The sequence below is a fragment of the Megalobrama amblycephala genome, linkage group LG9 (assembly GCF_018812025.1).
Source record: "Megalobrama amblycephala isolate DHTTF-2021 linkage group LG9, ASM1881202v1, whole genome shotgun sequence".
In the NCBI taxonomy this organism is placed as follows: Eukaryota; Metazoa; Chordata; class Actinopteri; order Cypriniformes; family Xenocyprididae; genus Megalobrama; species Megalobrama amblycephala.
The window spans coordinates 13622142-13647066 of record NC_063052.1 but is presented as its reverse complement, the minus strand read 5'-3'; the positions used below and the strand labels follow the sequence as shown (position 1 = coordinate 13647066).

The following is a 24925-nucleotide window of genomic DNA, read 5'->3' as shown; positions in this document are numbered from 1 at the left end:
GATCATGAGCGGGCAAATATTGGGGGCGTACATATTAATGATCCCGACTGTTACGTAACAGTCGGTGTTATGTTGAGATTCGCCTGTACTGAACTCTTGTTATTCAACTATGCCGAGGTAAATTCAATTTCCAATTCGATTGCACCTTTAAAACAAAAGAGTTATTTTAAATTGTATTAATATTTTACAATATTACCGTTTTACTGTATTTTTAATCAAATAAATGCATCCTTGATATTAAATGTCTAAAAGACACTCACTTGTCGCCATCTAGTGGCGTAATTATTTTCCAATCTTTGCCATCACGGGGATAAATTATGTTTTAAAGTATTTTAAAATAGAAAAAAGGTTATTTTAAATTGAACTATTTTACAAAATTACTGTTTTACTGTATTTTAATTAAACAAATGCATCCTTGGTATTAAATGTCTAAAAGACACTCACTTGCACTGATAATAAAAGGCACTCACTTGTCGCCATCTAGTGGCGTAATTATTTTCTAATCTTTGCCATCACGAGGATAAATTATGTTTTAAAGTATTTTAAAATAGAAAAAAAAGTTATTTTAAATTGTTATACTATTTTACAAAATTACTGTTTGCATCCTTGGTATTAAATGTCTAAAAACACTCACACTGATAATAAAAGGCACTCACTTGTCGCCATCTAGTGGCGTAATTTTCCAATCTTTGCCATCACAGGAATAAATTACATTTTATAGTATTTTAAAATAGAAAAGGTTATTTTAATTTATAATGCTATTTTCCAAAATTATTGTTTTACTGTATTTTTAATTAAACAAATGCATCCTTGGTATTAAATATCTAAAAGACATTCACTTGTCGCCATCTAAGTGGCGTAATTATTATCCCACTGTCCTAAAAATAACCCTCCCTTTACCCTGAGAGGGACTTTAGAAATATTCAACAAAGCTATGAATCATGTGCTCCTCATGAATGGCCATATAACGATTTTGATCTTATACGAATAATGAATTTGCAACAACCTTTAAATCATCATTTAGCACTCGCCGCATTAAAGGAGACCATTATTTGTGGTACGATATAGTCGGCGATATTTTTTAATACTTTTACATCTTTTTTTAAAGCTTTGTGTTCATTGCCATCATATTGACGAACGCGAGCAGGACATTAAAATATATATCTCCTTTTGTGGTCAGAAAAAGAAAGATGGCAGTAGCACGTTTGTACACTAGGGGGAGCTTCAAGCAAATGTATTTCGTTAACCGTTACTGTCAGAAAAATAAATGTTTTTAAGAAAAATAGTTAAATGCTTAACTTTCAGAATAACAATAATTAAAACAGATTTTAAAAAAAATAATAATATTCAGACGAAATTTGGTTGTCATCCTCGTTTTATTTTTGATTCACTTTCTATGAGCTTTCCAATTTTGTAACCTGAATATTTAAATACATAATGAACTTCTTGATGACCTTTGCTCTCATCGTGGGACACAGGATAATATCTTAATGTCTTAAAAGCTCACAAAATACTCTGTTTCAGTACTTATATGAAAAACAGCAATGTTTAAAGAGTACATAAAACTTTTATAATACCTACTGTGTACCTACAGCCTAATGCATACTAAAGGTATTCATACATTATGTTTTCATAAATAAATGTAACCCAAGTTGAAATGCATTAAAATATTTATTTGCAGATTCCTTGTTACATCTGAAATTGGTTGTTTGTCATGTGTTTTAATGCATTGTACTTTCTAAAGGTGTAATAATGGATAGATAAGCATTATAATGTATTATAACTGTGGTTGCAGTTATTCACGAGACCATATAATGCATTATAAGGTGAATTACAAGGCATAATAAATGCATTAAAAATACTTTTATAGTACATTATATGGCTTTCCAGAAACATTCATCAGAAAAGAAAAGCATTTAGGTAATTATTCTTCCTGTTCCCCTTATTATTCTAATCAATAAAACATAGGCAAAAATGCTCACTTTCAGGCAAATCTGTTAGACACCAGCACCCAAACAAGTGTCACAGTCATGTTGTTTCTCTGTCTCTGTCATTGCCTGTATTTGTCCGAGTTCAGGTCCGTATTATTTCTCACCTGTTCCCTGTTCTGTTGATCGTCCTCCTCCGGTGTATATAAGCCCTCTGTCTCTTCTTGTGTTAAAGTTATGCTGGTCTTGTGTAAGATATCACTCTTTGTTTTTATTAAAAGTCTGTTATACATATGTTCATCCTGCATCACACATCTTCCTTGGCATTGGCTACACACGACCCCTGACAACAAAAGCATGATATTGAAAGCTGCTTACTTGCTCCGAGCCTTTTCCCACAGCACTCAGGAAACACATTTGGGAGATACACAAGTACAAAACGTGTAAAGTGAGTTGAATGAATTTATACACGGGGTCTCACATGAACACTCTGAATTTATTACAAATTAACTTTGTACTCAGTTTCTTTTCGATTTGACCTCTATGTCGTAGTGTAGACTTCTGCTGCTTATGTGTTTAACTGTGAAACAGGCATGCTGAGGCTTCGCTCGAAAATAAGAGCTTCTGTACAGTTACAAATGTAATTGTAGAAAATATATTCGATGGCCAATACCACACATATCCTAATTCAAGCATAACAGTTCTGTTTTTGATATAGCACTGAAAAGTATCTTGGCAAACCAAAAAATAGGTTCAGTTCAGTCTGTATGTACAATGATTTTAAGGGTTATTTCACCCTACAGTTTCTTTGATGGCGACAGCAGGTGTCGGTCCTATATGAGTCCAGATGTAACCTTTTTCTGGACGAACTGGTATTGTTGGGAAAGGGCAACTTCTGGATTTGAAATACTCTGATGGCGCGTGACAGACAAACTCCAGGTATTCCATTTTTCTTGGCAAGTCCTCTTCAGGGCCTGAGAAAAGAAATAAGTGTATATGCAGCCATTAAATAAAGAAATCTTGACAACTTTTGTTTGAAATTAGGATATATGACTGGTGATGCACTTAAAGGAACACTCCACTTTTTTTGAAAATAGGCTCATTTTCCAACTCCCCTAGAGTTAAACAGTTGAGTTTTACCGTTTTCTAATCCATTCAGCTGATTTCCGGGTCTGGCGGGTACCACTGTTAGCATAGCTTAGCATAGTTCATTGAATCTGATTAGACCGTTAGCATCTCGCTCAAAAATGACCAAAGAGTTTCGATATTTTTCATATTTACAATGGACTTTTCTGTAGTTACATCATGTACTGCGTAATATCATTGCGCCCGCTGCACCCATGGTACGGCAGCAAAGTTCCTTGATTATTACGCCGGAATGAGAGTATAGTTCCTAGCCATATTGGCCTAGAAAATCGCAACTTTACATTTTCCGTCGGTCTTAGTACACGATGTAACTACAGAAGAGTCAGGTTTTAAATAGGAAAAATATCAAAACTCTTTGGTTATTTTTGAGTGAGATGCTAACGGTCTAATCAGATTCAATGAACTATGCTAAGCTATGCTAACAGTGGTACAACCAGACCCAGAGATCAGCTGAATGGATTCAAAAATGGTAAAACTCAACTCTTTAACTCTAGGGGAGTTGGAAAATGAGCCTATTTTCAAAAAAGTGGAGCGTTCCTTTAAATGGACAGTTCATCCAAAAAAGAAAATTATCATTTTCTCACTCTCAAGTTGTTCCAAACCTGTATGGATTTCTTTCTTCTGCTGAACAAAAGAAGATATTTTGAACCAAAATGTTGATGGTTCACATTCATTTCCTTAGTATGGAGAAAAAAAATACTATGGAAGTCAATGGGGACCATGAACTGTTTGGTTACCGACATTCTTCAAAATATCTTCGTTTGTGTTCAACAGAAGAAAGAAACTCATACAGGTTTGGAACAACTTGAGGATGAGTAAATGATGACAGAATTTTCATTTTTGGATGAACTATCCCTTTAACCCAAAATATCCAGGTTTACAAAATCAATTCCAATATCTTTTAACAATGAATTCACTATTTGCAGGCAAGCACATTTGTGACCCTGGACCACAAAACCAATCATAAGTCGCACGGGTATATTTGTAGCAATAGCCAACAATGCATTGTATGGGTCAAAATTATAATTTTTTTCTTTTATGCCAAAAATCATTAGGATATTAAGTAAAGATCATGTTCCATGAAGATATTTTGAACATTTCCTACCATAAATCTATCAAAAATGTAATTTTGTGAGTGGATATGCATTGCTAAGGACTTCATTTGGACAACTTTAAAGGCGATTTTCTAAATTTTTTTTTTTTTTTTTTGCACCCTCAGATTCCAGATTTTTTAAATAATTGTATCTCAACCAAATATTGTCATATCATAACAAACCATACATCAATGGAAAGCTTATTTATTCAAATCTCAATTTCAAAAACTTGACCCTTATGACTGGTTTTGTGGTCACATTTGTCAGTAAGGAACAAAAGCATTTATTTCTGCATGAACTTACCAACAATGTATGTGCCTGGATCAAATCGATCTCGCGGACTGGCCTGAGTTGGGATCAGCCATGTTAACGCAGCACTTTTCTCACAGTACTGGTCCTGGACGAAACCACGAATCTGTGCGTAATACGGTTTACCATCATCCTCGTCTATTACTTTTATGACATCTCCTATTTGATAATAGACACCCTGAACACAAGAAGTGCAGGTTAGTAGATAGGAAGTGGCTATAGAAAAACACTTATTTTGAATAGTAGTGAGGAGCAGTTACCTTGTAAAACAGGGACTCTGATGTGATGATTGTTGACACAGACTCTGGTGCTTTGATAGGCTACGGGATATGAAGAATAAATGCAGTTGAAGCATTTATTTTAACCTTATTGGTGGGGAAACAATCATACACAAGCCTGAAAGGAAAATCACTTACATTTTTCAATTTGAAAATGTGTCGTCTACCCTTTCCTTTGGTTGAGACCTTTTTCTCAGATGCCGGCGCTTTGTACTTGGTGCTCCGTAACCGAGCGGAGCGTCTGTGGATTTCCTGTTTTGACTGTAAAATAGATAAAAGAAACAAAAATAGTACCAGTGGTTTTGTTTAGAAATATTTTCTATGTTTAAACTTCGTATAAACACTATTTAAAGATAATATGGTAGTAATTGTTTGACAGTTGTGACGTAAACATGGCGGCGCCCAGAAGGGGGCGACCCGCTCCATGTAAACATGGCGGCGACTGGAAGGGGACGACCCGCTCCGTGTAAAATAAAGCTAGATAACGGTTAGTCTGTAGTCTCGTGCAAGTGTACACCGATTTAAGCATATTTCTTTTAAATATCTTTAAAAAATTATATTCGCGTAAAATTTTATAAGCAAAAAAGCGCGCCTTTTCAACAAGCAAACCTGCGCGAGACAGTGATGTCGTGTAACGCTACTTGCAATGCAATGTAGCTTATTTGATTTAAAATGGAAATGTTCTAGCAGTCTAAATGAGAGGTTACACAAATTAGATGTTAAGCAAGAATTCAAACCTGTTTCCCTCCGCCATTATTCTGCTGGATGGTGGATGAAGCAGATGCTCCGGAGCCTCCACTGGTTACACTTTTACCCGTGCAGTTGTTACACAAAATTTCCCCCTGGTTTCCTTTTTTCCACATGGAAGAGGAGATCGTTTTGCAGACAGCACAACATGGTTTTAAACCAAGAGGCATGTTTGCTGACCACAAGCTGCAGCCTGGCAAGGTTGCGTTTACAACGGTCTTTGCAAAGTTAATTCTGAAAGAAACCGTCGTGTTTTTCCGGTAAAAATGCGACCACAGCCAAAAATCCACAATAAATGGCGAATTCGAAGAAATATGACCATTAGTTTAACCTCAAATACACAGCTTTCATTTTGAAAACAATAAATGATAGGTCCCGTATGTTTTATCATACAAAAAAAAACTTCCTGTAGACGAAATTTTCAATTGTAGAATAAAAGTCCTGATTGCGGATGCTTATTTTCAAAATAAAGGTCTAAAACTGTTTGGAAAAAAAAAAAGATTTCACTGGAGGGCGCTGTTCATTGTCATTTAATTTAAAGAAAGCAAGTACAGTATTTGTTTTTCATGAACCACAACAAATAAGAGGACTATTTTAAACTTTTTAATCCGAGCAAACCTTTACCAATACTTTCTGTTTATTGGCTACACATCATACAAACTGGGAATGTATCAAGTATAGTCTATGAATGTGCAAATGACAATTCAAGGTTAATGGTCATGTTTAAAAAAAAAAAAAAAAAAATCAAATGAAATTACCAAAAAATAAAAAATAAAAAAAATACCACCACCATAAATACTTCAGTAAAAGAAACAAAAAATTCAAACTTCATCCATTTTTACACACAATGGTCAGATTAAGATGTAAAAACTGGTCATCACATCCAATGTAAATTTTATCTGAGGAAAAAAAAGCCTATTCTTTCTTTCCCTTATATCATACTGTCATTAAAAGACACCTCTGTAGAGCCATACTAACTGTAATGACAGGAAATCAAAACATGGCAACCAATTCAGTGTAATAGAAAACACAAGGCTGTCGTCAACATGAAACAAAGACTATCTATTCAGGGGGAAAATTAATATGTAAGGTTGATTGTATTTGATTGACACAGCAAACACTAACTTAATTAGGCAACATGTATATAAATAAGAAAAAGTACAAAAAAGGCACACTGATGAGCACAGTAGTATCTAAAAAAAAAAAAACACAAAACAACAATCTCTTCCTCACATCTAAAAACCTTCCAACAGTTATGTATCAGTACTAGAAATCAAACTACAGTATTTATGACTGTTAGATTAATATTCTGGTTTAAATAACACTTTAAGATATGGACAGCATCATGCATTACTTTTTTTTTTTTGTACAAAAAATTAAGTGGTACTCAATACCATGCCACAGATGCTGTCTATAAATCTTAAACTGCATTTAACCTGGAGTATTCTTACTGCACAGTATGTTTTGTCAGGGAAGGTCTTCAGCAAAGAAGGTTAGTTTATCATCTGTTTGGCCACATATGAGAGCTAATATAACTGTTTTTGTTGTTTAAGATAACGACTTCCTATGTGTCTGACTGAGTGGCACACAAACAAAATCAGGAAAACCACTGTTTTTATCTCTCTATTGCTTCAGAAGACCAGTGGAGTGTCTTTATGCATATATATGCATTATACATGAGATACACAACACTGGATATCGGAGGTGTTGTGTGTAGTAGTCACAATAGACAATGCTATCACAATTTCAGTTACATGAAGTGTTACCTTTCTGAAGCGAAACAACGTCTTCTGCAGGACAATATGTTGAAGTTTTCAACAAACAACATTTCACACTCAAACACTCATTTATAACATGTGAAATGTGCATTGTACGCACCAATTGCATTAAATATGGCATAAAAAGAACATTAGTGTTTTGAAATAAAGCTTTGCTAAATAAAAGGGCTGCTGTAGAATAAAAGAACTCATGAAAAGCAAAAGGTTCAGGTCTTACTGATGACTTCACACTGTTCACAGTAACTACAAGAGTCCAGAAACAGTGGATCAATGCATTCACAAACTCATGTATTTTCTTCTGCATGTAAACATTCCTTTTTTTTTCTTTTCATGAAGATACTACTGTCAAAAATTCATATTTCACCTCTTTAAAAGAAAGAATGAATTTCCAATCTAATACATGGCACCCACAGCATGATTTCTGGAGATGGACAAAAAAGTCAGCATGAAATGAAAGATTTCTATATGCACGTTATTGATCTTATTGTGGACAATTCATCTGTCCATAATTTCTTTTTCTTTTGACCTCATCATTTTTAGTCAAGATGTCATATCTTCAGATGAAAATGATTTTTGATGACTTGACTTTTTTCTGGTGATGTATGCTAGCCTTCTCCAATCATTAAATCCACTTAAACCCCGCTGCTTTCTTACAAACGACTAGGGTTGCCAGGTTTGCGTAACAAAACCAGCCCAATTGCATTAGTGGGGGGTAAAAATTGAGTTCCCGGGGGGATGTCGGACTAAAAAACCAACCCGCGGCAACAGTGTAAAAGTAGCCCAATTCCACGGGAAAATATCGGACTTGGCAACACTGCAAACATCCGCAAGCTTGCGTTCAGATCTGCCTCCATCCAATCAATGGATATAAAAGTCCCCGCCCTACATTTTTTCCCTTTTCCAATAATCCATTTCACTCAGATGTACATCACAATACGGAAGAAAAGATGGCACTACCTCCATTTCATTGCAACATTCACTTACAACCGTGTGTTCTTACGTGCACAGAAAAAGTTCTCACAAAATTTCCACGATTCACAACAGGTATGCACATAAATTTGCTCTTACACTCTTTCTAATGTTGATAAATCCAGATTATCCTACATAAATGTGCCTAAAGTTAATAATTAGCATCCTAAACATCTCCATTTAGAGGTTTTTTGTACACAATAGATCTTTATATAGGCCTAAAAACAGCTTTTTATGCAGAAACTAGTCCAGATCAAACTATAATGCTCGGAATTCTTTAATGCTACATCTCTTTTGTTAAATTCTCAGGTCAAATTTTCAATTAAATATAAAACATTTCGGTTTAAAAGCACGTTTTTAGGGCTGATTTGCTGATTTTTACATGCATGCCGTTTTAGTTGGTTCTAAATTGTAGGAAAAAAAGTGCAAACGTTTTGATGAACTATGATTTCTGTGCAAAAACATTCATACACACACAAATACGGTTAGTGAATGAGGCCCACTCTTCTCTCATCTACTTTCATAAGCTTGAATCTGAGCATGTTTTCTCATTTCTTCCACCAGACGAGACAAGTCCCATCTAACCCCACTGCACCTCGTTCACACGTCTCCATTTTTGCACAAACAGTTTTGCTTTTATTTAGTGTTTTGGCACAATAAGAGCACTCAGTTGGTAAACGTAATTGGACTCATTCCTCACACTAGGTGCACTTCTTCCTCCCACTCTGAGGAGAGGTCGGTTACCTGCGGATCAGCGCTGCTTTCAGGACAAACTGCACTAGTGTGATCTACACTGCCGCCCGAATCCTCTAAGGAGGACTCTGCTTTAGGAGGTTGTACATCATCCACACATTCTAGCTCCAAAAGCTGCGTCGCCAACATATCTGTACTTTCTTTTGTCAGCGATAGGGAGCTTTGCTCAGGACTTCCCACTTCGTTCTCCTCGTCCTGGGCTTTGGCAGACTGTCCCTCTCCAAAAGCGGGTGGCTCGGGACCGGCATCCGAGGTGGCTGAGGGAATCAGTGCAATGCTCTGTGGATTCATATCATGGAACCAGGCCATAATGTTGCCAAGCAGGTTGGCGTTGGTGGAAGGGTCCAGGCAGTCCGGGTCACTCGGGGTGAAGGCATCAGGGTAGGAACTCATGTTAAAGGGTGTATAGTGGCTGGTAATGTTGCCCAGTCTCATAAGGCTGTCTCCCAGCTCCAGAAGCTCAGAGTTGCTCATGGAAGCCCGGGGAGGATCCGCAGTATGGGGGGCAGAATCCAGTCTAGAGGACAGAGAGGAACCACTGGCACCTACAGAGGCGTCGTTACTGAGCACATCCTGAGGCTCGGGGTCCAAGGCCAGCCCGGACTCCTGTAGGGACAGCTGAATAGCCAGCAAAATATTGGGGTCATCGTCATCCAGGGAACCAAGTGCCTGAGGGGATTCAAATTTATCAACAGATGTTCATTGACACATTTTTGAGTGAACTACACTACTATTCAAATGGCTGGGGCAAGTTAAAAAAAATTATTTAATTTTTTATTAATCAAGGATGCATTAAATTGATCAAAAGTGGCAGACATCACAACAATAACAATGTTACCAAAGATTTCTATTTTAAATGGTGTTCTTCTGAACTTTCTATTCATCAAAGAATCCTAAAAAAAAAAGCTTCCACAAAAATTAATATTAAATATCAAATATAAACATTGATAATAATAAGAAATGTTTCTTGAGCAGAAAATCAGCATATTAGAATGATTTCTAAAGGATCATGTGACTCTGATGCAAGAATATTATCGTTAACTAAAACTATTAAAGGTGCCCTAGAACCAGTTTTTACAAGATGTAATATAAGTCTAAGGTGTCCCCTTAATGTGTCTGTGAAGTTTCAGCTCAAAATACCCCATTTTTTTTTTTTTAGATTTTTTTTTTAACTGCCTATTTTGGGGCATCATTAACTATGCACCGATTCAGCGCGCGGCCCCTTTAAATCTCTCGCTCCCTGCCCCCCCGAGCTCTCGACTATAATACAGTGCATTTACAAAGTTCACACAGCTAATATAACCCTCAAATGGATCTTTACAAGATGTCCGTCATGCATGCTGCATGCATACATTATTAGATCATGTGAGTATAGTATTTATTTGGATGTTTACATTTGATTCTGAATGAGTTTGAGGCTGTGCTCCGTGGCTAACGGCTAATGCTACACTGTTGGAGAGATTTATAAAGAATGAAGTTGTGTTTATGAATTATACAGACTGCAAGTGTTTAATAATGAAAATAGCGACGGCTCTTGTCTCCGTGAATACAGTAAGAAACGATGGTAACTTTAACCACATTTAACTGTACATTAGCAACATGCTAACGAAACATTTAAAAAAGACAATTTACAAATATCACTAAAAATATCATGATATCATGGATCATGTCAGTTATTATCGCTCCATCTGCCATTTTTCGCTATTTTTCTTGCTTGCTTACCTAGTCTGATGATTCAGCTGTGCACAGATCCAGACGTTAATACTGGCTGCCCTTGTGTAATGCCTTGAACATGAGCTGGCATATGCAAATATTGGGGGCGTACATATTAATGATCCCGACTGTTACGTAACAGTCGGTGTTATGTTGAGATTCGCCTGTTCTTCTGAGGTCTTTTAAACAAATGAGATTTATATAAGAAGGAGGAAACAATGGTGTTTGAGACTCACTGTATGTCATTTCCATGTACTGAACTCTTGTTATTTAACTATGCCAAGATAAATTCAATTTTTGATTCTAGGGCACCTTTAAAAACATTTCTGTTTTTTGAAATAAAATAAAATATAAATATTAGTTAAACTAAAAGAAAATTAGAAATGATGCCTTGGCAATAAACTGAAATAAGTTTAAGTTGAAGCACTAAAATTATTAACTGGAAAAAATAAATAAATAAATAAACTAAAAACAAAAGCACATAACGAAAATACAAAATATAAATGTTGTTACATGTTTAAAATAATACATAAAATGTTTTTTTGGTTTAATAAACCAATTATTGTTAATAAACCATATTAATTTATATGAAATATTTGGTTTATTTTGCATTTTTGTTGACTAAATTTAGATAATCTTTAAGTAAATATGACTAAAATGAATTAATTTAGTATGATAAAATATAGACTAAAATTATTTTATTTTAATCAAAATACAAAAATATGACCAAAACAAATACCTGTGTAAAAACTAGGGATGTGCTTGAAGCTGAAATACTATGTTCGGAAAGGAAATTAAGCATTCTATGGAGCCCAAAAAGGGACATAGTGATGGGAAAATATGAGATTATATAGTTGGTTAATGATATTGTATATAATTTGTGGGCTTTAGGGAGCCACTATCAATATGCAGGGTACTGAAATCTTTTAAATGCGCACTCGCTTTTTACTTTCGCTTTCTAATTCACAATCACGCGTACTCTGTGTAGAGGGAGTGGCGGTACTGACCACACATTTTACAAGACAAGATATCTGTCAATGATGCACCAAATCCTCCAACATCGCCCTGTCAATTACTATCTGCATGTGATAAGCGAAATCGGATATACTGTAAAGTAATGTAATCGACTACCACACTAAGCCTAACCATATCCCTTTAGGGCCTCCGTAGCAGAAAGTGTTATACATTTTCCATGCCTTTCCAAATTTGGATTTAAGCTTCAGGCACATGCCTAGTAAAAACGAACACTGCATCACACGTTAGAAAAACAGTATATTTACCATGGAGATCCCATGCCTTTGTGAATTGCCTCCCTCATGTGTTTCTGTAGACACAAATTGGACACACATAGGATTTCAAACCGAGTAACGCTGATTTCTCTTTCTATTCTAACATTATGTGGGCTCACTGTACCTGAAGTGTTGTCAGTGGAGTCGTGGGGTTCAGGGGTGTTACTGCGGAGGCTGTGCAGTCGGAGCAGGTCTCCCCGACGCCGCTGCCTGTGTCTCCGTCTGTACTGGAACTCGGAGTATTCCTGCAGGAACCATCAACCTCAGTTTAGTTACAGAAAATACATGATCTGTTGACAAGGAGCAATTATTAAGGAGAAAAATGGATAGCTCCTTAAATGGACAGCGTCTCACAAGAATACTGATATAACAAGTAGTGAATAAAAGAGATAAACATATATAGCATATACTATGATAAACTGTAGCCTATGCCCTAATCTGTAGTACTATGGATTAGGATAAAATACAGTGACCCTACAATATATTTGGACACTTAAAGATGACCTATTTTGCTTTTTTTAACGTATATAATGTTGCAGTTTGAGCATGAAAAAGGTTTGCAAAGTTACAAAGTCTGGTAAGGTATGGGGCGGAACATTTCCCAAACATGCTCAAAGCGCTTGGCCAATCACAACACACTGGTGCAGCAGACCAATCAGAGCACAGTGTGCTTTTCAGAAGGAGGGGCTTCATAGAGACAGGAACTAAACAGAGCGTTACTGACAGACTGGGAAGAGAGGAGCTGCAACAATGGAGAATATGCGAAAAATAATGTGTTTTTTGAACATTTGAGCAAGGAAACCTATTCTAGTAGAGCCAAAAAAACAGTATCAGGACTTTGTAAAAGGGCATAATAGGTTAGTTCAAGTCACACTTAAAAATTAATGAATGTCTTGGCATTATGTAACAAAATATCAAACCATGGTTTTATTTTAAATAAATAACATTTCACAAAAAGAAAGTTTGTTTGAACTGTTTTATAAATTGAGCCTAACTAAGTATTTAGATACTTTCTGGTTGTGAAGCATTAGTGAAAATGCAGTAAAAAAAAATGTACAAAGTTCATAACCGGTGGTTAATCTGCAAAGACGCTTCTGTGGATTTAAAACGTGACTTCATACACTACTACAAATCACCGTGTTTGTTAAAAGTCAACCAGTCAGAAAACTGATCGGTTCTTAGAAAATATGTTTAGCATCTTTTGTTTGCAGATTCCTCTTAGTTTATTATGTAATTATCTACTGCGATAGAATTCACACATTTGAAGTGTCCAAATCCTTTTTGAGGACGCTATATTTAGGCATAAAAAAATGAACAGCTAACATTATATTAATTTTGCGTTGGTTAGAAAGACTGAATGTTGAACACTAAACACTGAGTGCATGACAAAGCAACCTACAACAGTGTCCACATTTCAAGAACGGTGAAGTTGACCACAGGACAGGAATTCTGGTTTAACTATCCATTTGAGTTGAGTAATGGCATAGTCCTTTATCTGTAATATTCCAGGAGATGACCAGCCTGAACAGCTAACCACCAGATTACATTTATGCTGAATAGCATTATATATAATGGATGAATTGTAAATGTCAAATTTTGAAGAATGTTTTGTTTTTTTGTTTTCATCAGTACCTGCGGCTGGCCTCCTGCATTGTAATTGTTCTCACGCTGTGCATTTGATCCCCGTACTGGGTGATTCCTCACCATCTTTGGACACAGAATGAGATTCAGTGACTGCTAGTACTTTACAGCAACACACAACTCTCTTACATTAATACAAGGACATCACAGAGAGGCAGAGGGTATTAACAGTCTAGTGAGCTCCAACTCTGGCTGGCTGTGTGAGCTTTGTTTGCAATAGCAGAGGTTAGTTAAAAACAGAAAAGTGTAAACACAGAAGCAGAGATGCAGTTATACCTCAGGAGAGGCAAATCCCAGATACTCCCAGTCCCACGTCCCACCAGCAAAACTGCAAAAGAGACAAATATTTGCACTATTATAATACATATGACCTTTAGAAAAAGTACTGTGGCTGTAGGGTTTTGTTTTCTGTTAGTATACTATATTTTGAACATGATACCAAGGTTTTTTGTGGACATTAACCATAGTAATATCTATATAATAATATAATAATATCATAGTATTCTTTCAAGTAAAAAGTTGTTTAAGCAAAAAAAAAAAAAAAAAATGTCATAGTAATACTATAGTAAATGCCCAAAAACACAGTCAGGGATGCAAAATCATCAGAGGTGAAAAAGGTGACAGATGGGATATGACTAATAATACTATTTAATACAATAAAAGTTACTATAGTACAGTAATATTGTAGTAAATCTATATAACATTACTATAATAGTAATAATACTGTTTTTAATATTTAATTATTATTACTACTACTACTTCTACTACAATAAAAATGCTACTTATTACAATAATAAATAGTTGGTATAGTATAGTAATTTTAGAGTAAATAATTTATAGTCTAGTAATAAAGAAGTAATATTATAACTATAATAGTAATAATACAGTTTTTCTAAGTATTTAATATTAATAATTATTATTACTACTATAGTAATAATACTATTTATTACAATAATAGTTGGTATAGTATAGTAATATTTTAGAATAAATATTATACAGTCTAGTAATGTAAAAAGTCATATCTATCTACCTATCTATCTATATATGAAATCAGAGCAAATAATATATAGTCTAGTAATATAAAAGTAATATTATAGTAATATATATATATATATAAATTAAGTTTAACTATAATAGTAATAATACTGTTTTTCAGAGTATTTAATCATAATTATTATTATTAACTTATAGTCATAATACTATTTATTACAATAATAAATAGTTGCTAAAGTATAGTAATATTTTAAAATATAAAGTGTATAATATATAGTCTAGTAATATAAATTATTATAGTGTGTGTATATATATGTATATATAATATATATATTAGAGTAAATATTTATATAGAGTAAATAATATATAGTCTAGTAATATAAAAGTAATATTATAGTGTATGTGTGTGTATATATATAGAAAATATATATATAGAAAATATATATAAAAAATAAAATAGTAATAATACTGTTTTTCAGAGTATTTAATAATAATTATTATTACAACTATAGTCATAATACTATTTATTACAATAATAAATAGTTGCTAAAGTATAGTAATATTTTCAAGTATAATATATAGTCTAGTAATATAAAATATTATAGTATATATATATATATATATATATATATATATATATATATATATATATATATATATATATATATATATATACAGTACAGTCCAAAAGTTTGGAACCACTAAGATTTTTAATGTTTTTAAAAGAAGTTTCGTCTGCTCACCAAGGCTACATTTATTTAATTAAAAATACAGTAAAAAATCAGTAATATTGTGAAATATTATTACAATTTAAAATAACTGTTTTCTATTTGAATATATTTGACAAAGTAATTTATTCCTGTGATCAAAGCTGAATTTTCAGCATCATTACTCCAGTCTTCAGTGTCACATGATCCTTCAGAAATCATTCTAATATGCTGATCTGCTGCTCAAGAAACATTTAATGTGTACAATTGTACAAAATATTTGTGTACAATATTTTTTTTCAGGATTATTTGATGAATAGAAAGTTCAAAAGAACAGTGTTTATCTGAAATCTAATCTTTTGTAACATTATAAATGTCTTTACTGCCACTTTTGATTGATTTAATGCATCCTTGCTGAATAAAAGTATTCATTTCTTTAATTTCATTAATTTATTTCAAATAAAAATAAAAATTCTTACTGACCCCAAACTTTTGAACGGTAGTGTATAATGCTACAGAAGCTTTGTATTTCAGATAAACGCTGTTCTTTTGAACTTTCTATTCATCAAGGAATCCTGAAAAAAAAAGCACACAACTGTTTTCAACATTGAAAATAATCATAAATGTTTATTGAGCAGCAATCAGCATATTAGAATGATTTCTGAAGGATCATGTGACACTGAAGACTGGAGTAACGATGTTGAAAATTCAGCTTTGCATCACAGGAATAAATTACTTTGTCAAATATATTTAAATAGTACACAATTATTTTAAATTGTAATAATATTTCACAATATTACTGTTTTTTACTGTATTTTTAATTAAATAATTAATAGCCTTGGTGAGCAGACGAAACTTCTTTTAAAAACATTAAAAATCTTAGTGGTTCCAAACTTTTGGACTGTACTGTATATATATATATATATATATATATATATATATATATATATATTAGAGTAAATATTTATATAATTAGAGTAAATAATATATAGTCTAGTAATATAAAAGTAATATTATAGTGTGTGTGTGTATATTTTTACATACACACACACACACACACACACACACACAAGTAATAATACTATTGAAGAGTATGCATCCTTAATTGCAGCACAAGTCTTTACCTGCGGCGCGGAGCCTCAGGGGAATCATTGGGGGCGACACCTCGAGCCACAGAGGCCAAGAACTCCCGTCTCTTCTGCTGCACCAGATACATGGCACTGATGATCTTATGGCGAGGGGTGCGGAGGTAAGGCCTGTTCACCTTCTGAGCAAGGTCTTCAGTGACCATCTCTAAATCAGTCTGTGAATGTTGGAAAGACAATAATCACATGAGCATGTTGTGCTAGAAAACTTTCACATTGTGTTGCTTTTTTTTAGGTTCTCTTTATGAATGTTTTGAAGTGTCAGAGTTTTGAGTAAATAGGCTGTCAATGGAGGAACAGAAATCCCTCACATGTCATTAATAATAACTTCATTTGTGTCCCCAAAATGAACAAAAGTCTTATGACACGAGGGTGAATAAATGATGACAGAATTTTCATTTTTGGGTGAACTAACCCTTTACGCAGTGAATACATATCGATCCCAGTACCTGCATAAGTTCAAATATTTCTTTCTTTGTGCTTTTGGGCTCCAAGAAGAAACTATATGGATAAGAGCACTTAAGGATGCGTCGGGTCTTGAGAAGTTCATGCACACCGTCCTCAATGAACGTGGTGTCAGGTGGGGCTCCGTCCCCTTGAAGAAACAGACACATTGACATTTTTATTTATTCACATTATTTAAAATACACCATACACCTGTTTATAATAACTTACATACAGAGTGTAAAATATGTATGATGTATACTCACTTCCAATGAAAGCTTTGCTCAGTTGCTCCATCTTTTCTTTGGCTGTTTTCAGGAGTCGTTCTTCTAACTAGTTTAAAAGAAATCACCTTTGATGAGTGACTGTCAAAAAACGGTCAGGCAATGTTTTAAAGACATTCATTACATAAAAACTCCTACCTGGTAACTGTGTTCGTGGTTCTTGTATCGTGTGTAGTAATGCATAAAACAGTCGAGTTCCTGAAAACTCTTGTGCTTTTTTTCTGCCTGCGAGGACACAAAACATAAACGCAAAAGTGACTCCCTTTTAAAAACTGAAATTCAAGCTCGTAACCACATACAGTGGTGGCCAAAAGTGATGTCCAGAGGGGATATTTGTTTATAATGTCCCTGAAACTATTTAAATATAAGGAAAATATTTTAGATTTTTTTTTTAAAAGATTTTGAATATGAGGGAAGAACAAAAGACTAAACTTGGTTTTGGTATTTATCTGACAAAATTATTTGGCAAAAAAGGCAAACTACAGGCTGCAGGTTTTATTTTAGAAAAACAAAAAGCTCACAGGAAAAAGCATACATTGACTACAACATAATCAGTTATTAATATTTCATTGGTTTCTTTGTATAACATCGCAGCCAAAAATAATATTGGCACAATTTGGCATGTTTCATTGCGTTAATCACAAATAAAACAATGGACTCCAAGCACAACTACGCAATATGCTTACAAAGTCTTTAATACCTTTTTAATATTTGAATAAAGGGCGAAGATGTCAATTTTCACATCACTTTTGGCTTCTACTGTATAAACCAGAACATGTTTTGTTACTTTTAACACATGAGAAATATGAGCCTGGAAAGTAAATGTTTGGTGTTTTGAGACTCTCCTGTCCTTTATTCACGAACACCATTCATGGCAGTCCGCAAACAAATCACAAAAGATCCCGGTAAACTCATTCCTTGAATGGCTGCAATGTGTATACACTCGTTTTAGGCGTGCATACCTCCACAGTCATTTCCTTGGACTGTTCCTCCACCTGTTGGATGACCTCGTAGCGCGTACATCGATAGTATCCTCCGGTAGAGGAGCTGTGTTTCTTCCATTCCTCAAGACAAATCCAGCAGAAATCATACTTGCACTGCAAAGAGATCGAGATGAGAAAGGAGAGCAAGACAGAACTCATCAAACAGGATCAAATAAGCAAGCACTAAGCTGCTATAAAGTTGATTTAGTTTGGATTGAACTACCAACCCCGACTGCTCCAAAATATTTCCAACTGTCTTCTCTTCCTCTTTATCAATGACTATGTGAACCAATAATGGGATTATTTCCATTAACCAGAGTAAGGGCTTTGTTAACATGTTCATCTTTCTTTAGTGTGTATTGTTGCTGTTTGAGCATGAAAAATGTCTGCAAAGTCCCTCCAGTGGGAGTTATTCTCTATATCAGTGTCACTGTTTCTGAACTCCCTGAAACGCCTCCATTGTAGTCTTGAGTTTTCTTCCGGGAACAAACACGTCACAATATTCCTCATTTAAATAATTCCCGCCCAAGGCATACGCAAAATAAAGCGGCGGAGCCTGGTTGTAGTTAGTAGTGTGTTGAAACTCACGGTTATGGTAAGGGGAGGGACATTTCCCAAACACGCTCGAAGCAGTTGACCAATCACAACACACTGCTCCAGCCGACCAATCAGAGCACATGCCCTTTCCGAAGGAGGGGCTTCATAGAGACAGGAACTAAACAGAGTGTTACTGACAGACATATATGTATATAAATAGCCACCAAGGCACGAATGAGCATTCAACATTCGTTTGTTTTTTCACATGATGGTGGTGTGAATAGCTTCCCCTCCCCCCTGCGCCTGTCAATCAAAGCCTTAGTTAAGCCTTCATTAAGAAAACAGTGAGGATATGACCTCCACTCTGCCTTTGTTCAAACACCTGCCTCTGATGTCAAAAGGCCGGTTTGCATCACACGTACATCTTGTGTCATGGTCACACACATACAAACACACTCATATGATATCTGTAAGAGATTTTATAATGAGGACTTTGTGCATTACATGTTATAGGACAAATACTATGTAAATGTTAATTGAATCAATCAAATTTTCTACAGTGTTGAGTTTCCACTAGCTTAGATACAACATGCCAATAACATGACAAAAATGCCCTAGATATTTAAAATATGGAGGCAAAAATGTCTCTGAATGGGTTTTTAATCTGTTACCAAAGACTGAATAGATATTTTCATTTGCATGTCGTTTTCCAAGAGTGCTAATAATTCTTATAACATTACACTCTAAAAAAATCTTGGGTTATTTTTTCTGGGTTGAGCCTTTTAGTTCATTTTTTGGGTTATTTTCCCAGTGTTTGCATAGTTTTTGTGTTACCCAAATCCTGGTTCAGACGTAACAACCCAGTGTTTGGGTAGTTTTTGTGTTACCCAGCTCCTGGTTCAGACGCAACTCATTGTTTGGGTAGTTTTTGTGTTACACAGATCCTGGGTCAGACGTAACAACCCAGTGTTTGGGTAGTTTTTGAGTTACCCAGATCCTGGGTCAGACATGACATAACCCAGTGTTTGGGTAGTTTTAGTGTTACTCAGATCCTGGGTCAGACGTAACAACCCAGTGTTTGGGTAGTTTTTGAGTTACCCAGATCCTGGGTCAGACATGACATAACCCAGTGTTTGGATAGTTTTTGTGTTACCCAGATCCTGGGTCAGACATAACAACCCAGTGTTTGGATAGTTTTTGTGTTACCCAGATCCTGGGTCAGACATGACATAACCCAGTGTTTGGGTAGTTTTTGTGTTACCCAGATCCTGGGTCAGACATGACATAACCCAGTGTTTGGATAGTTTTTGTGTTACCCAGATCCTGGGTCAGACATAACAACCCAGTGTTTGGATAGTTTTTGAGTTACCCAGATCCTGGGTCAGACATGACATAACCCAGTGTTTGGGTAGTTTTTGTGTTACCCAGATCCTGGGTCAGACATGACATAACCCAGTGTTTGGGTAGTTTTTGTGTTACCCAGATCCTGGGTCAGACATAACAACCCAGTGTTTGGATAGTTTTTGTGTTACCCAGATCCTGGGTCAGACGTAACAACCCAGTGTTTGGATAGTTTTTGTGTTACCCAGATCCTGGGTCAGACATAACAACCCAGTGTTTGGGTAGTTTTTGTGTTACACAGATCCTGGGTCAGACATGTGTTTGGGTACATCCTGGGTCAACCCAGTGTTTGGGTATTTTTGAGTTTTTGTGTTATAGTTTTTGTGTTACCCAGATCCTGGGTCAGACGTAACAACCCAGTGTTTGGATAGTTTTTGTGTTACCCAGATCCTGGGTCAGACATGACATAACCCAGTGTTTGGATAGTTTTTGTGTTACCCAGATCCTGGGTCAGACGTAACAACCCAGTGTTTGGGTAGTTTTTGAGTTACCCAGATCCTGGGTCAGACATGACAGAACCCAGTGTTTGGGTAGTTTTTGTGTTACCCAGCTCCTGGTTCAGACGCAACTCATTGTTTGGGTAGTTTTTGTGTTACTCAGATCCTGGGTCAGACGTAACAACCCAGTGTTTGGATAGTTTTTGTGTTACCCAGATCCTGGGTCAGACATAACAACCCAGTGTTTGGGTAGTTTTTGTGTTACACAGATCCTGGGTCAGACATAACAACCCAGTGTTTGGGTAGTTTTTGTGTTACAGATCCTGGGTCAGACCTGGGTCAGACCTGGGTCAGACATAACAACCTAGTGTTTGGGTAGTTTTTGTGTTACACAGATCCTGGGTCAGACATAACAACCCAGTGTTTGGATAGTTTTTGTGTTACCCAGATCCTGGGTCAGACGTAACAACCCAGTGTTTGGGTAGTTTTTGAGTTACCCAGATCCTGGGTCAGACATGACATAACCCAGTGTTTGGATAATTTTTGTGTTACCCAGATCCTGGGTCAGACATAACAACCCAGTGTTTGGATAGTTTTTGTGTTACCCAGATCCTGGGTCAGACATAACAACCCAGTGTTTGGATAGTTTTTGTGTTACCCAGATCCTGGGTCAGACATAACAACCCAGTGTTTGGATAGTTTTTGTGTTACCCAGATCCTGGGTCAGACATAACAACCCAGTGTTTGGGTAGTTTTTGAGTTACCCAGATCCTGGGTCAGACATGACATAACCCAGTGTTTGGGTAGTTTTTGTATTACTCAGATCCTGGGTCAGACATAACAACCCAGTGTTTGGATAGTTTTTGTGTTACCCATATCCTGGGTCAGACGTAACAACCCAGTGTTTGGGTAGTTTTTGAGTTACCCAGATCCTGGGTCAGACATGACATAACCCAGTGTTTGGGTAGTTTTTGTGTTACCCAGCTCCTGGTTCAGACGCAACTCATTGTTTGGGTAGTTTTTGTGTTACTCAGATCCTGGGTCAGACGTAACAACCCAGTGTTTGGATAGTTTTTGTGTTACCCAGATCCTGGGTCAGACATAACAACCCAGTGTTTGGGTAGTTTTTGAGTTACCCAGATCCTGGGTCAGACATGACATAACCCAGTGTTTGGGTAGTTTTTGTGTTACCCAGCTCCTGGTTCAGACGCAACTCATTGTTTGGGTAGTTTTTGTGTTACTCAGATCCTGGGTCAGACGTAACAACCCAGTGTTTGGATAGTTTTTGTGTTACTCAGATCCTGGGTCAGACGTAACAACCCAGTGTTTGGATAGTTTTTGTGTTACCCAGATCCTGGGTCAGACATAACAACCCAGTGTTTGGGTAGTTTTTGAGTTACCCAGATCCTGGGTCAGACATGACATAACCCAGTGTTTGGGTAGTTTTTGTATTACTCAGATCCTGGGTCAGACATAACAACCCAGTGTTTGGATAGTTTTTGTGTTACCCATATCCTGGGTCAGACGTAACAACCCAGTGTTTGGGTAGTTTTTGAGTTACCCAGATCCTGGGTCAGACATGACATAACCCAGTGTTTGGGTAGTTTTTGTGTTACCCAGATCCTGGGTCAGACATAACAACCCAGTGTTTGGATAGTTTTTGTGTTACCCAGATCCTGGGTCAGACGTAACAACCCAGTGTTTGGGTAGTTTTTGTGTCACCCAGATCCTGGGTCAGACATGACATAACCCAGTGTTTGGGTAGTTTTTGTGTTACACAGATCCTGGGTCAGACATAACAACCCAGTGTTTGGGTAGTTTTTGTGTTACCCAGCTCCTGGGTCAGACGTAACAACCCAGTGTTTGGATAGTTTTTGTGTTACCCAGATCCTGGGCCAGACGTAACAACCCAGTGTTTGGGTAGTTTTAGTGTTACTCAGATCCTGGGTCAACAACTCAGTGTTTGGGTAGTTTTTGTGTTACTCAGATCCTGGGTCAGACATAACAACCCAGTGTTTGGGTAGTTTTTGTGTTACCCAGATCCTGGGTCAGACGTAACAACCCAGTGTTTGGGTAGTTTTTGTGTTACCCAGCTCCTGGGTCAGACGTAACAACCCAGTGTTTGGGTAGTTTTTGTGTTACCCAGACCTGGGTCAGACGTAACAACCCAGTGTTTGGGTAGTTTTAGTGTCAGACGTACCCAGTGTTTGGGTATCCTCCTGGGTCAGACGTAACAACCCAGTGTTTGGGTAGTTTTTGTGTTACACAGATCCTGGGTCAGACATGACATAACCCAGGGCTTGAGTTATTTATCGCGGGTTTTTGCGACCTCTTCAGGAGAGAGCAGTGCAGCCCAGTCTGTTCTTTGGTAAAATACGGGTTTGTGCACATTTTATTTTATCTAAAAATTTGTTATTGCTCTGTATATCATTCAATTTTATGCAAAACAACATATAGGGGCACGATGTGAGTCACCTAAACGAGTGTCACATCGGTCTTTTTTTTCGTGTGATGGAAATGCCTGATGCCTTGTATAAAAATTTTATGATTTTATTCAAAAAGATACAGAATATAAATACTTAGGATGTTAAAATATGTTCTCAGAATTGTACACTGATTATTTATGGACAGGTTATGGAGTCAGTCACAGCATATTTCGAGTGAAACGCAGGACGGCGGTCTGAGCAGTTAGCAGTTCCCCGCCGAACGCAAGTCATCTCCGGCACAAGATCCAGCGCCGTTACAGTGGAAACAGGACAACAGAGACTGTTCCATTACACTTGAATTACTTCTAAATGTTTCATTTTTACTTCTAATATTTGTTAAACGAGCATAAATGCAGGCAATATGTATTAAAAACTATATAAAATATGCTGTACCATAAAATATGATTGAAAATAAAGGAATTATCATGCAAACCAGTGGGTGTGTGGAGTATTTAAAAAAAGTTGAGAGGATTTAAGTTAATCCATAAACATTAATTCATGTATGAAGTAAAAAAAAATAATAATAAGCTAGTATTATAGTAACAATGAATCAACCCATTATGCTGGGTTAAATAACCTAATTTGCTAGGTGAAATTAACCCAACATGTGTTCTGTCCAATGTTTACCCAGCCATAAATAGGGTTGTTTTTAACCCAGTGTTTCTAAGAGTGTATTATTTCTTATAAATGGAATAGCTGGTCATGTTGTGTTTAAAATAAAATAAAATCAATATTAATTTCTTGTTTGTACAAAAAGCAATATTACTATTGCCATCATGCTGTTGTACTAAATAACATCACAAAACTGCAATTAAAATCTACATATATAAATAATCTACTACAGTTTCTTTCAGTTAATTGATTAAATTGATGTTTTTTACATTAATGGACAACATGTTGTGTTTTATATGGCTAAAAAACAAGAGCTCTCATAAAGGTTAAAATGCCCCTGATAATCAATTCCAGGAGCCAAATATTGAACCTTAATAAACATGCCATGCATGTGTAATTACCAACGTCTCCACTGAGGATGTCTGACCTTTTTAGTCCATAGTTGATCATTTTCAGACAGCTACAATTTGGGGTTTTAGCGGGCTGACATTCGAATGGCTGCAGATGTTTTTGTCCACGTAATCCATTCTGTACTGACCTTCGCGCACTGCATGTGATTACAGCCTTCGTTTTTCTGGATGGGGGATTTGCAGTTGGCACAAGGTTTAGAGTTGGTGAGCAGCCACAGGCAGTTGGCAGCATCTTCATAAGCTTCGCTCACACCAGCCACTGTTCAGAGACAGGGAGGAGCTTAATATCAAAACCTACAGCGGCAGGTTATACATCATGAACTTCCATTAAATAAAGGTGCAGGTCTAGAAGAACAATATATTCTGAATTTTAAAAACGTGAGAAGCCTGGAGTTCCTACATTCTTCAGGCTTCATTTCAGACACCTTCTGCAGCCACATCTTCCATGTCTCACAGTCACAGGGTTCATGAGCATCACCAAGACACTCCCTGAGAAGAAAACCGAGAGATAAACATGAATGGTGCTTTGATGCATTATGCAAGATTCTCATGAAACCTGTCTGTGTCAGATTGCCTAATCAAAATTAAAAGAAACAAATGATACTTATAATTTATATAAAATAAAATTAATTTTTAGGATCATTAAGAGTTTTTTGTATCCACCATCCTTTTGTATTTTGTATCACAAGCTCCCATTATTATAAATCACAAAAAAATAATGACTTAATTTGAAATACAAAAAATACTTATTTACTTTTGTTTATTATTAACTTTTTTAATTTTGTTTTTAAAATGTGTTAGCTCATTTTAAGGCAATACATTACTGTATTACAATAATGAG

The 24925-nt window shown here is 35.9% G+C and overlaps 2 protein-coding genes across 2 annotated transcripts in view; both read right to left on the bottom strand.

Moving 5' to 3' along the window:
- Positions 1 to 2405: 2405 nt before the first annotated feature.
- Positions 2406 to 5906, bottom strand: gatad1 (GATA zinc finger domain containing 1). The gene is made up of 5 exons (XM_048201764.1): positions 5493 to 5906; positions 4894 to 5016; positions 4738 to 4797; positions 4472 to 4655; positions 2406 to 2902 (listed from the first exon to the last, which is right to left on the bottom strand). The coding sequence occupies exons 1-5, from the start codon at positions 5670 to 5672 to the stop codon at positions 2721 to 2723; spliced, it is 729 nt and encodes a 242-aa protein (XP_048057721.1). The 5' UTR covers positions 5673 to 5906; the 3' UTR covers positions 2406 to 2720.
- A 110-nt stretch (positions 5907 to 6016) lies between these two features.
- Positions 6017 to 24925, bottom strand: part of ankib1a (ankyrin repeat and IBR domain containing 1a) — a 46587-nt gene continuing 27678 nt past the window's right edge. The window contains 11 exon segments of the mRNA XM_048201763.1: positions 6017 to 9671; positions 11996 to 12039; positions 12129 to 12249; positions 13922 to 13973; positions 16470 to 16648; positions 16940 to 17085; positions 17201 to 17267; positions 17357 to 17443; positions 18181 to 18315; positions 24213 to 24343; positions 24485 to 24573. Of these exon segments, the coding sequence (XP_048057720.1) occupies positions 8946 to 9671; positions 11996 to 12039; positions 12129 to 12249; positions 13922 to 13973; positions 16470 to 16648; positions 16940 to 17085; positions 17201 to 17267; positions 17357 to 17443; positions 18181 to 18315; positions 24213 to 24343; positions 24485 to 24573 (1777 nt within the window). The 3' untranslated portion in view covers positions 6017 to 8945.

Bases quoted from the DNA above. Each gene is read 5' to 3' on its own strand.
- gatad1 (XM_048201764.1), bottom strand. From the start codon at position 5,672: ATGCCTCTTGGTTTAAAACCATGTTGTGCTGTCTGCAAAACGATCTCC. The intron at 4,798-4,893 runs GTAAGTGATTTT...CATATCCCGTAG, and splicing joins ACATTTTCAAATTGAAAAAT to CCTATCAAAGCACCAGAGTC. The intron at 2,903-4,471 runs GTAAGTTCATGC...TTCTTTTCTCAG, and splicing joins TCCAGGCACATACATTGTTG to GCCCTGAAGAGGACTTGCCA.